A 14505-nucleotide genomic window follows, 5' to 3' on the forward strand; every position below is an offset into this window, starting at 1 on the left:
AGTGGCTGGGGCGGCGCTGCGGAGCGCCGTAAGTATATAAAGTACTTGTTTGGCAGTTTCTGGTTGTCTGCCATTGCGAATACTAACGCGTGAGCACTCAGACCTCAGTCAGATCCTACAGTGTGTTAGAACCAGTTGGAACTGGGAATTCACACTTAGCCAGATTCCGCTCTTGAAGTTTACTGTGTTATACTTTAGATCAGTTCCTGGGTGTTGAGACCAAGGACCTCACACCCAAGTATAGGATTACTGTGTCATTACTGTGTTATACTTTAGATCAGTTCCTGGGTGTTGAGACCAAGGACCTCACACCCAAGTATAGGATTACTGTGTCATTACTGTGTTATACTTTAGACCAGTTCCCGGGTGTTGAGACCAAGGACCTCACACCCTAGTATAGGATACTGTGTTATTCTTTAGACTAGTTCCCGGGTGTCGAGACCAAGGACCTCACACCTCAGACTAGAATTGTGCGTATTGATATTTGTTATGACCTCTGGCTCTGTTGACCTCTCTCTTGCTTTCTGATTCGGTACCTCCGCCCATCTGTCTACCAGTTGCCAACCTTGCCTGTACCCGGTTACCGAATCAGCCTTCTGTCTCTGTACCTTATCTACTCGTGTGTTGCCGACCTGGCCTGTCTGACCCTTCTGGCTGTCACTCATTCCTTGAGTGATCAGTCTTACTGTACTACTCGTGACACTAACCCTCCAGGTGTCAATTAGCTGCAAGGGCTGCCTGCTCCTCAGGAAGTCCTTCTGGCAGTTCAGTCAGGGGGCTCTACCCCATAGGAGTCCACTGGCTGCAGTACAATCTGATTCCCAGTCCATCAGGGAATCCTTGGCTGCAGTACAGTCTGATTCCCAATCTATCAGGGAATCCTTGGCTGCAGTACAGTCTGTCTCTCCTCCGCTTGAGGAGGTCAGCTTGAGTACAGCCAGTGGCCACCTGCACCTCAGGGGTCCACTGGCTGCAGTAGAGTCTGTATCTCCCGCTCCTCGGGAGATAACCTTTCTTACTGTTGCACCAAACACTTACCAGATTGGGTGTCCTGTGTCAAGCTATACTGGTATTATTGGTGATTCTGCAGATCACACATAATCGGGTATAGCATCTGTATTATTGGTGATACTGCAGATCACCAATAATCAGAAACACTCTGTGTGCTGACAACAATTGTTACAGAACAGCAGACCCAACATTATGGACGCACTGTATAGTCAGGTTGAAGTCCTGACCACCGCGGTAAACAATTTTATCGTGGTGATCAATAACCAACAGACTCAGATCCATCAACTATCTGGGGCTATTCGGGAACTTCAATTGACTATAAATACAGTGCGATCCCCTCTAGTCACGGACATTCGCATGTCCATACCTGAAAAATTTTCTGGCCATAGATCTGACTTTCGGAATTTCAGAAATCGGGTACTATCTTATTTTGAGTTGAGGCCTACCTTGTCAGGAATTGAGTCTCAATGGGTAACATTCATAAAGACCCTGTTGTCAGGAGATTCCCAAACCTGGGCTTATAGCCTTCATGCAGAGCATGAGGCGTTATCGTCAGTTCAGGAATTTTTTAAGGCCATGGCCATTATATATGATGATCCGGATATTGCTTTCACTGCTGAAAAGAAACTAAGGATGCTCAGGCAGGGTCGTAAATCGGTTGAGGTTTACGCCGCTGAGTTCAGGAAGTGGGCTGTTTCAGCTAGATGGGGAGCATATGCATTATTAGATTGTTTCCTGGCAGGATTGTCTGATGCAATCCATGATGTGATGATAGGACATCCTGAACCCAAATCTGTCGACGAAGCAATTTCTTTGGCCGTGCAGATAGATCGCCGCTTGCGCTACCAGAAACAGATTCGTGGTAGGAATGCTATGAGGTCTATCCCATACGACTCTTCTCTACCCGCGTCACCTCCAGACGAGCCGATGCAAATCGGATACTCGAGGCTGAGGCAAGTGAAAAAGAGTCACAGAAGGTCAGGAAAACTTGGTCTATATAGTACTGAGGAGGGTCATGTTGTCCAGAATGGTCCTAAAGAGTCAGGAGAATGCTGCCGCCTAGGGGTAGTCAGAGGTCATACCATAGGCGAGCGGTCTTTATCTCTGAACAATGACCGTCTGCTCCTTCCCTGCTTTATTACATGGGAGGGTCAGACTAGTTCCGCAGAAGCCTTTGTAGACTCCGGTTCTGCAGCTAACTTCATAGATTATGATTTTGTAAAAAAATTGGGGATTCTCTTGCTCCCACTAGACCGGCAGATTCTGGTCACTGCAGTAGATGACTCTCCGCTACAGAGATGGTCAGCCCATTGTCATCAGCATTGTTTGGAGAGAGTTGCCGTTTGTGCTACCAGGATACAGGTCGGAGGAGTGGCAGTGCAGTGTGCGGAGTTTGCTGACGGGTTCTGTCCTTCCTGGTCACCTGTTACGCATATAACAGGTAGTAAAAATGTCAAAGCAGACGCTCTATCTAGGTGTTTTGATCCTGAGACCAGTCTACCTCAAAAGGTAGTCTTGGCAGCTACTGAGACCTGGGAGGACTGGGTGGCTACTCTGGGCCCTTACCAACGAGATATTCTAGAAGGCAAGCCCTCTCGTCAGGTGCCTGTGGGTACATTGCAACCCCTACCAGCAGGGCCGGTCCTAGACTTTCTGCTGCCTGAGGCAAACTTGTGAGCATGCGCCCCCCCCCCATTTGGAATGAGCACACAGCACAATTTTCACCCTTAGTATAGGTAGTTAGGAGGTAGTTAGGGTAGCCAGGTATAGGTGCCCCCTGTATAGGGTAGCCAGGTATAGTGTCAAGTAGGTGCTAGTCTGGGGGGCCTGGAGTGATATTTAAATAGTGGCTGACCAGGTGGAGGGTGACTGCCCTGGAGCAGGGCCAGGGATGGCGGCCTGGCTGCCATGAGTCGTTGGTGGCAGAGCTGACAGTGGTCGCAATGTTAGTGCGGCTGAGAGTGGTCGGAGCTGGTTGTGGCCATGATGTCCTGCGACAGAGAGAGGAGGAGAGAGAGAGACAGAGAAAGGGTAAGAGAGGGAGAGAGAGACAGAGATGAAGAGAGAGGGAGAGGGGGGGGAGAAATACAGAGATGAAGAGAGAGGGAGAGAGGGGGCACAGATAGAGACAGAGATACAAAGAGAGGGAGGGAGAGACAGAGGAGGGTAGAGAGACAAAGGTGGGATAGAGAGAGAGATACACAGAGAGAGAGAGAGAGAGGGAGAGACAGAGGGGGGGGGGGTAGAGAGACAAAGGGGGTATAATGAGACAGGGGGGGGGGATAGCGAGAGACAGAGGGGGGGATAGAGAGAGAGACAGAGGGGGGGATAGAGAGAGAGAGACAGAGGGGGGGATAGAGAGAGAGACAGGGGGGGGGATAGAGAGAGAGACAGAGAGGGGGATAGAGAGAGAGGCAGGGGGGATAGAGAGAGAGACAGAGGGGGGGGGATAGAGAGAGACAGAGGGGCGGATAGAGAGAGACAGAGGGGGGGATAGAGAGAGACAGAGGGGGGGATAGAGAGAGACAGAGGGGGTGATAGAGAGAGAGAGAGAGAGAGAGAGAGAGAGAGAGAGAGAAAGGGGGGATAGGGAGAGACAGAAAGGGGGAGAGGGGGGATAGAGAGAGGGGGAGAGAGAGACAGAAAGGGGGAAAGAGAGGGGGGGATAGAAAGAAAGAACGACTAAGGGAGAAAACACACACACACACTCTCATGCACACACACGGGGCAAACACATACACTAAGGCAGACACAGTGAAAGAACAACTAAGGGAGACATCACAAATCACATCACACACACACCTCCTCCTCCGACACTTGCCCGGACTCTCTGCAGTCTGCTGGCTTAGCTGCATCCTTTGATCTTCCGAGATGGCTTCCTGCTGGCTCTGGCCTCATTCCCTCCTTGTCCCACGCAGCTCACTTCTCACTCACTTCTCTCCCCATCAGTCCCGCGCTCCATTCAAACACTGCTGGGGGGCGGAGCTACAGCGGCTGAAACAGTGACTGAGGCTCCAGCAGCAGCAAGACAGCAAAGTTAGTCAGCGGTGGTGATGGCAGGCAAGGGGCAGCGAGCAACCATCTCACTCTGGCGAGCGGGGGCAGCGGCAGGTCATTATACTGGCAGTGCTCTTCAAGACGGGCGGCAGGCAGCGTGACTCCAGTCACTTCCGGATTCTGCCTCCGCCCGCACCCGGCGCACACCATTATCATGATGGCAGCTTAGCCATGCAAGGACTCCCTCAGAGGCCGCATCTAGGGTGGTGGGCTGGCGTGCACAGCCTAGAGGGTCCCAGGGGTCCAGTCCAGGCAGTAAAACGGGAGGCGGCAAATGCCAGGCGCACTCACTTCCTCTTTCTGCCTGGTGCCGTCCCCCTACATCTGCCGCCTGAGGAACCTGCCTCACTCCGCCTTATGGGCGGGCCGGCCCTGCCTACCAGTGCCAAATAAACCCTGGACTCAGAAAAAACAGACAAATAAGAGAAGGTCTGTAGAGTGGAAGTTTTCCCCAGGGGACATGGTATGGGTATCCACTCAGCATTTGGCCTTGAAGCAACCGTCACCCAAACTGGGACCTAGATTCATAGGACCATTCCCAGTGACCAGAAAGATTAATAATGTCACTTATGCGATTGATCTCCCAGCCAGTATGAGAGGTGTGAGATCATTCCATGTGTCTCTGTTGAAGCCGCCAGTGCACGTGGATTCCTCTCCTTCCCCCTGTGATGGTTGATGACCAACCTGAATATGAGATCGAAAAGATTCTGGACTCTCGCTTAGTGAAAAATTCTGTGCAGTATCTGGTCCACTGGAAAGTATATGGTGTGGAGGAAAGAACTTGGGTACCGGTTTGTCGCATGCATGCGGAGGAATTGAAGAAAGAATTTCATGACTCACATCCTGGGAAGCCGGGACGGGAAGTGTCTGGAGTCCACTCCTCAGGGGGGGGGGAGGTGGGGGATGGGGGGTACTGTAATGAATAGCGGAGATGCCACCGCGCGGTTAAGCGGCATGGCGGCTGTCTCCGCGTTCAGGCCGGCGGTTTCCGCGCTGCAACACGTGTCTAGTTTGCCTGGGGCTTCTAGTGCACACAGATGGAGAGCTACGCGCGCGTGCGCCAGAAGACGGGACCTTTATGCCAGCAGGAGGGGTATCAGCTGATCAGGCCGATCAGCTGATCCCACCTGGACTTCTGATTGGCTGAGTGGCTGGGGCGGCGCTGCGGAGCGCCGTAAGTATATATAGTACTTGTTTGGCAGTTGCTGGTTGTCTGCAGTTGCAAATACTAACGCGTGAGCACTCAGACCTCAGTCAGATCCTACAGTGTGTTAGAACCAGTTGGAACTGGGAATTCACACTTAGCCAGATTCCGCTCTTGAAGTTTACTGTGTTATACTTTAGATCAGTTCCCGGGTGTTGAGACCAAGGACCTCACACCCAAGTATAGGATTACTGTGTCATTACTGTGTTATATTTTAGACCAGTTCCAGGGTGTTGAGACCAAGGACCTCACACTCAAGTATAGGATTACTGTGTCATTTCTGTGTTATACTTTAGACCAGTTCCCGGGTGTTGAGACCAAGGACCTCACACCCTAGTATAGGATACTGTGTTATTCTTTAGACTAGTTCCCGGGTGTCGAGACCAAGGACCTCACACCTCAGACTAGGATTGTGCGTATTGATATTTGTTATGACCTCTGGCTCTGTTGACTTCTCTCTTGCTTTCTGATTCGGTACCTCCGTCTATCTGTCTACCAGTTGCCAACCTTGCCTGTACCCGGTTACCGAATCAGCCTTCTGTCTCTGTACCTTATCTACTCATGTGTTGCCGACCTGGCCTGTCTGACCCTTCTGGCTGTCACTCATTCCTTGAGTGATCAGTCTTATTGTACTACTCGTGACACTAACCCTCCAGGTGTCAATTAGCTGCAAGGGCTGCCTGCTCCTCAGGAAGTCCTTCTGGCAGTTCAGTCAGGGGGCTCTACCCCATAGGAGTCCACTGGCTGCAGTATAGTCTGATTCCCAGTCCATCAGGGAATCCTTGGCTGCAGTACAGTCTGATTCCCAATCTATCAGGGAATCCTTGGCTGCAGTACAGTCTGTCTCTCCTCCGCTTGAGGAGGTCAGCTTGAGTACAGCCAGTGGCCACCTGCACCTCAGGGGTCCACTGGCTGCAGTAGAGTCTGTATCTCCTGCTCCTCGGGAGATAACCTTTCTTACTGTTGCACCAAACACTTAGCACATTGGGTGTCCTGTGTCAAGCTATACTGGTATTATTGGTGATTCTGCAGATCACACATAATCGGCTATAGCATCTGTATTATTGGTGATACTGCAGATCACCAATAATCAGAAACACTCTGTGTGCTGACACCAATCGTTACACCCCCCAGGTGGTGCCTAACACCAAGACTCCCCTGGTGGTGCCTAACCCTAAGACCCCCGAACCAAAAATCTCAGCTATAAAAGGGTGCCCTTTTGGAGCAGAATCAAAAACCTTGTAGTCGAAAACCTTGTAGCTGAATGAAAAATATGGGCTACAAAGGGGCGCCATTTTGTAGCAGAATCAAAAACCTTGTAGCTGAAAACCTTGTAGCCGAAAAAAAATATGGGCTACAAAGGGGTGCCCTACTGTAGTCGAAAACCTTGTAGCCCCAAAAAATATGGGCTACAAAGAGGTGCCCTACTGTAGCCGAAAACCTTGTAGCCCCCAAAAATATGGGCTATAAAGGGGCGCCCTACTGTAGACAAAAACCTTGTAGCCCCCAAAAATATGGGCTACAAAGGGCGCCCTACTGTAGCCGAAAACCTTGTCGCCGAAAAAATATGGGCTACAAAGGACTGCCCACTTCAGGCGCCCTTTTCACCACCTTGTAGCCCATATTTGCACAAATAACATTGATGTCTATGGAGGCGCCCTTTTCATACAGGCAGCTCAGACGCCCTTTTCAACTGATCCCTAGGATTAGATTTGGCCTATCCGCGTGCTGACTCACATACAACTTTAGAACAGGGCACATTGATGGTCACCACCAATCAGAGCAGGAGATGTAGGTTTAGAGTAGGACACACATACCGCACACATATATTCAACTGTAGTGGGTGACTAGCTCCAATTAGTGCAGTTTAGGACCCACCTTAAAAGAGTCTAAGGTAAATTCGTGGGTTGGCTTACAAGCCTACTGCCCAAAAGGTTTTACTTTTCACCAGCTGTATTAACTAAAAGACTCTTAATGCTTGGATCACCAACCATCATAACCCTGAAGTGCCAATTCACAATGGCTGAACTGTGCACTGGTGGAGCTCATTAGAGCCATTCGTTGTAATTTAAATGCAGCTGAATGGCAGCGTTCATAACAAGTGTCTCAGCGCTTGATATGTTGTGGTGTTACTGCACAGCAGAAAACATCAACAATGCTGCAGCCGCACTCAGATGTGCCTCCATGGGGAATTTTGATGGGGCCCTCAGTCTTAGGCACTCTTGGGCAATGCCACCTGTTCCTACCCAATAGGATATGAGTTGACTGGGCAATATGCATTCCTATGCAAGTTACACTGCAAATAGTCTATGGGAACCGAGATAAAGTCAGAGGGTGAAGAAACACAGAGAAATTGATAGTTAACACATCAATAATAGAGATGGCCCGAACGGTTTGTCGGCAAACAGTTCCTGGCGAACTTTCGGTGGTTCGCATTCGCCATCTAAGGCAAACTTTTCCGTAAGTTCGGTTCGCCCCCATAATGCACCATTAGGGTCAACTTTGACCCTCTACATCACAGCCAGCAGGCATATTGTAGCCAATCAGGCTACACTCCCTCGTGGAGCCACTCCCTCCCTTATAAAAGGCAGGCCATTACACTCACTCGTGTGCCTGCACTTATTAGAGAAGGGACAGCTGCTGTAGTAGACTCTCTCATAGGGAATGATTAGTTAGGCTATTGTAGGCTTGTTAGCTTGCTCCTTGCTGATTTCTTATTGCTAAAATAGCACCCCACAACAGCTCTTTTGAGAGCTGATCTTGTTCTTGTGATCTATTTTTTTTTCTGTGTGTCCCACTGACACTTGTGTTGCATAGACAGCCTTGCTAATTCATACTGTGTGTGTGCCACTGCCAGCCAGGCCCAGCACATTCAGTGACTACCTGTGTGTGTGACAGGTGCACATTGTAATACCCAGTACTGCATATACCTACCTGTTGTGTTCAGTGAACCCACCTCAGCACTGCATATACCATACCTACCTGTTGTGTTCAGTGAACTCACCACATCACTGCATATACCTACCTGCTGTGTTCAGTGAACTCACCACATCACTGCATATACCTACCTGCTGTGTTCAGTGAACCCACCTCATCACTGCATATACCTACCTGCTGTGTTCAGTGAACCCACCTCATCACTGCATATACCTACCTGTTGTGTTCAGTGCACCCACCTACCTACGTGAGTGCACGCAGTGTGATATACCACTCCGTGCATACCTGTTAACTGCACCTGTGTGATTACACATTGTATTAGTCAAGTCAGTGCATACCTTTCACTTCATACATCCCCCCCCCCCGATATGGACAAAACGGACAAGACAGGTAGAGGATGAGGTAGAGGCAGACCCAGAGGAAGGCCACCCTGGAGGTCTGTGCGAGGTCGTGTTGATGTGATTTCGTGCGGCCCTGGCCCAAAGTACAATGCTCAGAAGAAGGCAAGTCCCATCAACTCCCAAGATTGTCAGGACATGGTTGACTATTTAACACAGAACACCTCATCTTCCGCAGCCTCCAGCGCTACTACAAGCACCACATCCGCTGCATTTGACACTTCGCAGGAGTTATTTGGTGGTGAAATCACTGATTCACAGCCACTACTGCAACAACAAGATGAAGGCGCTAAGCTAGTTACACCACCTCATATGTCTGAGTTATGCGACACTATGGACGTAATGTGTGAGGAGGATGAAGTACCTGCTGTTGTTGCAGTTTTGGAGGTGTCTGAGGCAAGCGAAGCTGGGCAGGATGATTATGATGCTACGGATCCCACATGGGTTCCTAAGAGACAAGATGACCAAGGGGACAGTTCAGAGGGGGAGTCAGAGAGGAGTAGGAGGAGGCGAGTTTCTGAAAGAAGAAGGGGGAGCTCGTCATCAGAAACAGCTGGTGGTAGTGTCCGGCACCATGTATCGCCACCTATGTACAGCCAGCCAACATGCCCTTCAACATCAGCTGCTGGTGCCACCATAGTATCATCACCCCAGGGGAGCTCAGCGGTTTGGAAATTTTTTCATGTGTCTGCCTCAGATCGGAGCAATGCCATCTGTTGTCTCTGTCTCAAAAAATTGAGCTGTGGAAAGGCCAACACTCACGTATGGACAAGTGTCTTACGAAGGCACATGGAGAAAAGGCACAAACTGCAATGGAAAGAGCACCTGAGCAAAAGCAGCACACAAAAGAAAAGCCACCCTCCTTCTCCTCTTCCTCCTTCAGGTGCAGCATCTTCAGCCGCTTTCTCCCTTGCACCTTCACAGCCACCCTCCTCCACTCCGCCTCTGCCCTTGAGCGGTTCCTGCTCCTCTGCCCACAGCAGCCAGGTGTCCGTGAAGGAAATCTTTGAGCGGAAGAAGCCAGGCTGCAATTATTTCTCTAAAAAGGCGATACCCAAACTGCACCGTGAAGTGGAGAGGCAAGTGGTGTCATCTCTGGCACACAGCGTTGGGTCAAGGGTCCACCTGACCACGGATGCCTGGTCTGCCAAGCACGGTCAGGGCCACTACATTACTTACACAGCCCATTGGGTCAACCTGATGACCGCTGACAAGCAGGGAGTATGTGGCTGTGCAGCGGACCAACTTGTGACACCTCCACGGCTTGCAGACAGGCCTCCTGCCACCTCCTCTCCGCCTGCTACATCCTCTTCGCTGTCGTCATCCTCCTCCTCCTTGTCTGCTGCCGTGATCTCCTCTCCAGCTACACAGCCCCATCTCCCCAGGGCCTATGCTGCATGCGAGGTACGACGGTGTCACGCCATCTTAGACAAGTCTTGCCTCAAAGCGGAGAGTCACACTGGAGCAGCTCTCCTGGCTGCTCTTAACAAACTGGTGGATCAGTGGCTGACCCCGCACCAGCTGGAGATTGACAACGTGGTGTGTGACAACGGCAGCAATCTCCTTTCCGCTTTGAATTTGGGAAAGCTGACATGTACCCTGCATGGCACATGTGCTGAATCTAGTTATTCAAAGATTTGTGTCAAGGTACCCAGGCTTAGAGGACGTCCTGAAGCAGGCCAGGAAGTTGTGTGGGCATTTCAGGCGGTCTTACACGGCCATGGCAAGCTTTGCAGACATTCAGCGGAGAAACAACTTTCCGGTGAGACCCTTGATGTGTGATAGCCCGACTCGCTGAAATTCCACCCTGGTCATGTTCTCTCGCCTGCTAGAACAGGAGAAACCCGTCATCCAGTACCTGTAAAATTACAGTAAAAGGACACAATCTGGGGAGATGGGGATGTTGTGGCCCAACAACTGGACACTGATACGAAATGTATGCAGGCTCATGCGGCCGTTTGAGGATGTGACCAACCTGGTAAGTCGCAGTGAAGGCACCATCAGCGACTTGATCCCGTACGCTTACTTTCTGGAGCGTGTCGTGCGTAGAGTGGTGGCTGTGAAGGAGCATGAAGAGGAACAGTTACGGCAGGAACAGTTCTAGGAGCAATTTTCATCACAACCAGATGTTTCCTCAACACCTGCAGCAGCACTAAAAGGGGAGGAGGAGGAAGAGTCGTGTGGGGAAGAGGAGTCAGACTCGGATGATGAGGAAGGTGTTTCTTTGGAGGAGGAGGCGGCAGAAGAACAACCGCAGCAGGCGTCACAGGGGGCTTGTGCTGTTCAACGTTCCTGTGGTATTGTTCGTGGCTGGGGGAGGAGGAAGACTTACCTGATATCACTGAGGAAGAGCAAGAGGAGATGGATCCAACTTTGTGCAGATGGCGTCTTTCATGCTGTCCAGCCTGTTGAGGGACCACCGTATAAAAAAACTCAAGGGGAATGACCTGTACTGGGTGGTCACGCTACTAGACCCTCGGTATAGGCACAAAGTGGCGGACATGTTACCAACTCACCTGAAGGCAGAAAGGATCATGCAGCACATGCAGAACAAGCTGGCAACTATGCTTTACAATGCGTATAAGGGTGATGTCACAGCACAACGCAATAAAGGTACCACTGCCAGTAATCCTTCTCTCATGTCCACGCAGGCAAGGACAGGACTCTCCAGCGATCTCATGGTGATGTCGGACATGCGGACATTCTTTAGTCCAATGCCTCGCCTTAGCTCTTCCAGATCCACCCTCCACCAACGCCTGAACCGGCAGGTAGCCGACTACCTGGCCTTAAGTGTGGATGTAGACACTGTGAACAGCAATGAACCCTTGGACTACTGGGTGCGCAGGCTTGACCTGTGGCCAGAGCTGTCCCAATTTGCCATCCAACTTCTGTCTTGCCCTGCCTCAAGCGTCCTGTCAGAAAGGACCTTCAGCGCAGCTGGAGGCATGGTCACTGAGAAGAGAAGTCGCATAAGTCACAAAAGTGTTCATTACCTGACCCCGGAGGGCTACTGCCCGCCCGAAGACTGTCAGTCCTCACACACAGCATCTCTGCCTGCACACCGTGTGACTGGTTGCCTGCCCCAAGACTAAGTCATTCCCCACACAGCACCTCTGCCCGCAGGCCGCTTGACTGCCTTCTCCGCCACCACCAACAGGGTCCAGGACTCCAGGCGGATTCCTGAATTTTAGCCGCTATAATAATTTTTCTGGTGTGTGTACATGCCTGCCTACTTTTTCTGGCTGCAGTGCAGCTGCAACAACAAAACAAAAGGCATGTTCATGTGCCCATTCCCCTTAGTGATCACTACCTTGCCACGGTTAAGGGGCTTGCGTATCACAATGAAACAATGACCGCCGGCTATATGAGTGTCTCGGGGGGTGGCACACCAAAGATAATAAGGTTGTTGCTTCATTGTGGACAGACCAAATTTGATCAGCTGGACAGTCACTGTTGTTCTATCATTGAGCTACCACAGCCCGGCGACCATATGGGCTTGAAAACCGCTATGGCCTGCACTCTCGCCATGCTGTGCACCAGTCAAGCACGGCCGTCACTATGCAAACAGCTGTTTGCGGTGCGTTACACGGTGAGTTTGGTGTGTCATTATGAAGCAGTACTCTAATTACGCTCCCTGAGTGATGTATACACATGCAAAATGCGTAATATGCGCTGCGTAATATGTTGGCGCTTTATAAATACAATAAATAAATAATAAATAAATAATATGTTTTAAAGCACTTTAGGCCTGCAATTTAGCATTCAATGTGATTTCTGCCCTTAAACGCTGCTTTGCATCAAATCCAGATTATTCCCCGGGACTTTTGGCATGTATCCTACTCTGCCATGCCGCCCTCCAGGTGTTAGACCCCTTCAAACATCTTTTCCATCACTTTTGTGGCCAGCATAATTTTTTCTAGTTTTCAAAGTTCGCCTCCCCATTGTAGTCTATTGCGGTTCGCGGAAGTTCGCTCGAACCAAACTTTTTGCGGAAGTTCGCAAACCCAGTTCGCGAACCGAAAATCAGAGGTTCGGGCCATCTCTAATCAATAACTACTGTGGCGCAATGTGCTCCTGGGCCCATAGCAATTGCTATGGCTGTTATGGCTATTGCTATGCCCTTGATGAACACCTTGTTACCATAAATGGCATGTTGCTGCATTATACATACATGACTTCCTGAAGGCTGGAGGACTGCAATATTAGTTGTCTGATGTAACAGGCACTTCTGTCTGAAATGGTATTGTTACTCATCTCTAGCTGCTTGAGATTCTTGTTATTTTTTAGTTGCACCATTAATGGAACTTGGTCATCAGTCAGGATAATGCCACACAGCCTACAAGAAGAAAAACAGATTATTCTGTATGTGCACTGAGGTTTTTTTTCCCCCAGAGATGAACATGAAATGATTAAATTTAAATTGCAGGCTCTTATATTATGTTGTCTTTCCTCTGTCCTCCGTATTATAGAACAACAACCTTATTTCCATGATCACTGTTGTCTTCCGCATCCTAGTACAGTTGTATAGTGCTGGAAAAACTTGTCATCAGTGTTCACATCAACTCTTTTTTTTGTGGGCGTGTGAATGTCCTCTACATATGTGGGCTCACTTATACTACTTGTAGGCTTTATAGATGGACAAGGCACACATTTATTGAAGGCTCACATTGAAATGAGGCGAGTTACTGCTGATAACAGAACATGGGTAATTATACTGATATTCTGCTATCCTTCTCTGCAACCTAATTCTTACACCGACCTCCCCCAACTACTTCTACCTACCTACTAACACTAACCCACCTGCTACATATGCCTAACACTAACCCATCCTCCCTATGCTTAACACTAACCTCCCCCTATTAATGCCTAACACTAACCTGGTAAACTGAAGCCACTATTTTACCCCCCTCCCCTACCTATTTCCCCATGTATATGCCTAACACTAACCAATAACCTGCTGTAGCTGAACTAACCCCCCCTAACCTACTCCTAACACTAATCCTCCATTGTATATGTCTAACACTAACCCAATGACCCTGAACTGCTACACGTACCCCCTTCACCTGGCTAACTACACTGGAGGGGAGGGGAAGGCACACCTGGCTAACTAGATTGGAGGGGGAGGGGTCAAGGCACACCTGGCTAACTACAATGGAGAGGGGCAAGGCAAACCTGGCTAACTACACTGGAGGGGAAGGAGGGGGAGGCACACCTAATTAACTACATTGGAGGGGAAGAGGGGGCACACCTAGCTAACTACACTGGAGGGGGAAGGCACATCTGGCTAACTACACTGGAGGGGGAAGGCACATCTGGCTAACTACACTGGATGGGGGTAAGGCACACCTGGCTAACTACACTGGAGGAGGAGGGGTGGAGGCACACCTGGCTATACTGGAAGCAGAGGGGGACAGCACACCTGGCTAACTACACGGGGGGGGGGGGGCGCACACCTGGCTATGCTGGAGGGCGACGGCTCACCTGGCTAACTACACTGGAGGATAAGGGAGGTGGGGGGGAAATGGCACTTGGTTACCTATACTAAAGGGGGAGGGGGCAGCACCTGGTTATCTATACTAGAGGGGGAGGGGGGTGACACTTGGCTACCTATGCTAAAGGGAACCTGGCTATCTACACTGGAGGATAGAAGGGAACGGCACACCTGGCTGATTACACTGGAAAGGGAGGGGCACACCTGGCTAGCCATACAAAAGGGGGGGGGACACTCCTGGTTACCTATAGATAAATAACAACTTTAATGAGAGGGATATGGAGGCTGCCATATTTATTTCGTTTTAAGCAATACCAGTTGCCTGGCAGCCCTGCTGATCCTTTGACTTAAATACTTTTAGCCATAGACCCTGAACAAGCATGCAGCAGAGCAGATCAGATATTTCT

At 50.1% G+C, this 14505-nt stretch overlaps 1 protein-coding gene across 2 annotated transcripts in view; it reads right to left on the reverse strand.

Annotated features, from left to right (window-relative positions):
- LOC137531747 (NACHT, LRR and PYD domains-containing protein 12-like) overlaps positions 1-14505 on the reverse strand; it is a 108912-nt gene that overhangs the window by 12986 nt on the left and 81421 nt on the right. For both annotated transcript variants that reach the window (XM_068251712.1, XM_068251713.1), the window contains one exon: positions 12779-12943. In XM_068251712.1, coding sequence (XP_068107813.1) covers positions 12779-12943 — 165 coding nt within the window. The remainder of the gene's footprint in view (positions 1-12778; positions 12944-14505) is intronic.

This window comes from Hyperolius riggenbachi, chromosome 9 (assembly GCF_040937935.1).
Source record: "Hyperolius riggenbachi isolate aHypRig1 chromosome 9, aHypRig1.pri, whole genome shotgun sequence".
Classification (NCBI taxonomy): Eukaryota; Metazoa; Chordata; class Amphibia; order Anura; family Hyperoliidae; genus Hyperolius; species Hyperolius riggenbachi.